The 2,122-nt window shown below is 44.8% G+C and overlaps 1 protein-coding gene across 1 annotated transcript; it reads left to right on the top strand.

The window, feature by feature from the left end:
* The first annotated feature begins 838 nt into the window (after positions 1–838).
* Positions 839–1,441, top strand: LOC127348206 (uncharacterized). The gene has a single exon (XM_051374293.1). It carries the CDS (start codon positions 839–841, stop codon positions 1,439–1,441), a length of 603 nt encoding a protein of 200 aa, XP_051230253.1.
* The last annotated feature ends 681 nt before the right edge of the window (positions 1,442–2,122 follow it).

Below are 2,122 nucleotides of genomic sequence, written 5' to 3'. Positions count from 1 at the left end.
AGTGTCGTGTTGCTAAGGATTTGAACCAATGTTTGATTTACATGAGTCTGGTACCACGTGGAATTGTTACTGCTAGCATGATCTATATGGTATGTAAGATTCAACCAACGGATCAATATGTAAGTGGAAGGAAAATTTATATATTCAGCTAAAGTCCTGAGCCATCCGATTTCATCGTGATTCGTGCACATCAGTTGCAAGTTGGATTTCATACGAGTTTTTTTTGGGGGTTGCAAGTGGGGGGTTCGCATCTGAGACTTTTTCAGTTGCAAATGGGAATGCAACTAAGAAAAATGCTCCCACTTTAACTAGAGATTAGTTTCGGTTGAAAATGGGAATATGCAATGGTTTGAACATGTGCCAAAATCTCGTGAAGTGGAACGGCTGGATGACCCAATATTAATATATATAGCCATTGCTAGGTGGAAACATGTTTGCATGCATGTGGGGTGGAGAACGAAACAAACTGACCTATGCATGTTAATTTGCATGCAGGTGATGCGGTGCAAAACGAAGCAAATGGGAATGCAAATAAGAAAAATGCTCCCACTAAGTTTCACCATAGGGAATAGCATGCGATTGGAGAGTAATTGGAGGAGGGTTACTTCTTCTAATTAAATAAATGCACGTAGCATAGGAAGAATTTTTAGCGTCCAATGAGAAATTGTCTGGTGGTGATGCAAAACTAGCCTTTTAATTGAAGGAGGTAGTACCAAATTCCCATTCATTCTTCGGCATCCATCTACACTCTTCCTCACTCATTCCGCAGCAATCCCTCCCACCCCCACCCCCCTCCCCCTCCACATACACACACATTCAGTAGCTCTACCTCCCACGCATGGATGTTGGGAACCATACGGAGACCCATCACATCACTACCCATGGCACCACGACTCTGGAAGTTGTCTACACCAATGAAGAAGCTACCGTGGAGCAAATCCTAGCCATGTATGAGAAATGGCTCGAGAAGGAGAAGAACAGGTATGTTGGACTTGACCTCGAGTACACCCCACGTAGCACGTGCAAGCGACAAGAGATGGCCGTCGTGCAAATCGCCATGCGGCAGCACGTCCTCGTGTACCACTACAGCAGTTCCTTCAAACATTGTCCGGCTCTGAACAATTTTTTTGAGCGCAAGGGTATTACTTTCGCGAGCGTTGGCACTAGGAAGGACAAGGTCATGCTTGCCCGTGCCAAGATGCATATTCCAGAGCTGTACCACGTCGACATCCAAGATATATTCAAGAGCCGGGTAGGAATGGCTAATCTAGCAGAGGCCATCATCGACGGGTCCTACAAGAACATGAAGACAAAGTTCTCATCTGACAAGCACGACTTATGGGGGACTAAGCCACTCTCCCCGATGCACCTCGAGTACGCAGCAAAAGACGGGTACGTGAGCTACGAGTTGTACCGTAGGATCCTTGCCCTCGAGTTGTAATTATGTAGAAATATAAGTGCATGTGTGTCTATTCTATGGTGACCACTAGTACGAGTATGTCAATTTCATGTGAAGGAACTGGTCCAGAATGTAATTTAGCAAATTATGTATGGAGCTTTCAGAAATACTCATGGTGATCATGGGTTTGCGAAAAAACGTACAGTACTACTCTAGGTGGCCATTCGATTGGTAAAATTCTCATGCTAATTCGCATCGGATCCTTACCACTACTACTACGGTCAGGAAATGGTCAAACACACGCGCAAACACGAGCAAGAACATTAGTACGGAGTACATCATCTACACAACGGGCCATAAATGTATCCTCTCCTCTCGGGCAGAGCAGATACGACAGGGGTCACATCGTAGTGCAGAACTTGAGCAGGTACGGTAGGGGTCACGTCGGAGTGGAGAACTTGAGCAGCTACGCTAATGCAGAGCCTCTCTGATAGACCATGCACAACGATCTCGGGAACATGCGCACCATGAGGCGTGTGAGATCCGTGCTTTCAAGTTCATCCGGTGAACAACCTTTTTGGAAGACCGAGGGAAGAAATAATCAGCCTAATTATTACAGACATAAAGAAATGTTTGACAAAAAATTATTAGTAACAAAATTTCATTAACTCATAATGCACACGACAGACATTATACACATTCGATAATACAACAAGTCTCCGG

Source organism: Lolium perenne, chromosome 4 (assembly GCF_019359855.2).
Source record: "Lolium perenne isolate Kyuss_39 chromosome 4, Kyuss_2.0, whole genome shotgun sequence".
Lineage (NCBI taxonomy): Eukaryota > Viridiplantae > Streptophyta > Magnoliopsida > Poales > Poaceae > Lolium > Lolium perenne.
Note: the sequence above shows the minus strand (reverse complement) of the source record. Positions and strands in the feature narration are given on the sequence as shown.

What these genes read in the sequence shown, in the direction of transcription:
- LOC127348206 (XM_051374293.1), top strand. Translation starts at nt 839, where the DNA reads ATGGATGTTGGGAACCATACGGAGACCCATCACATCACTACCCATGGC.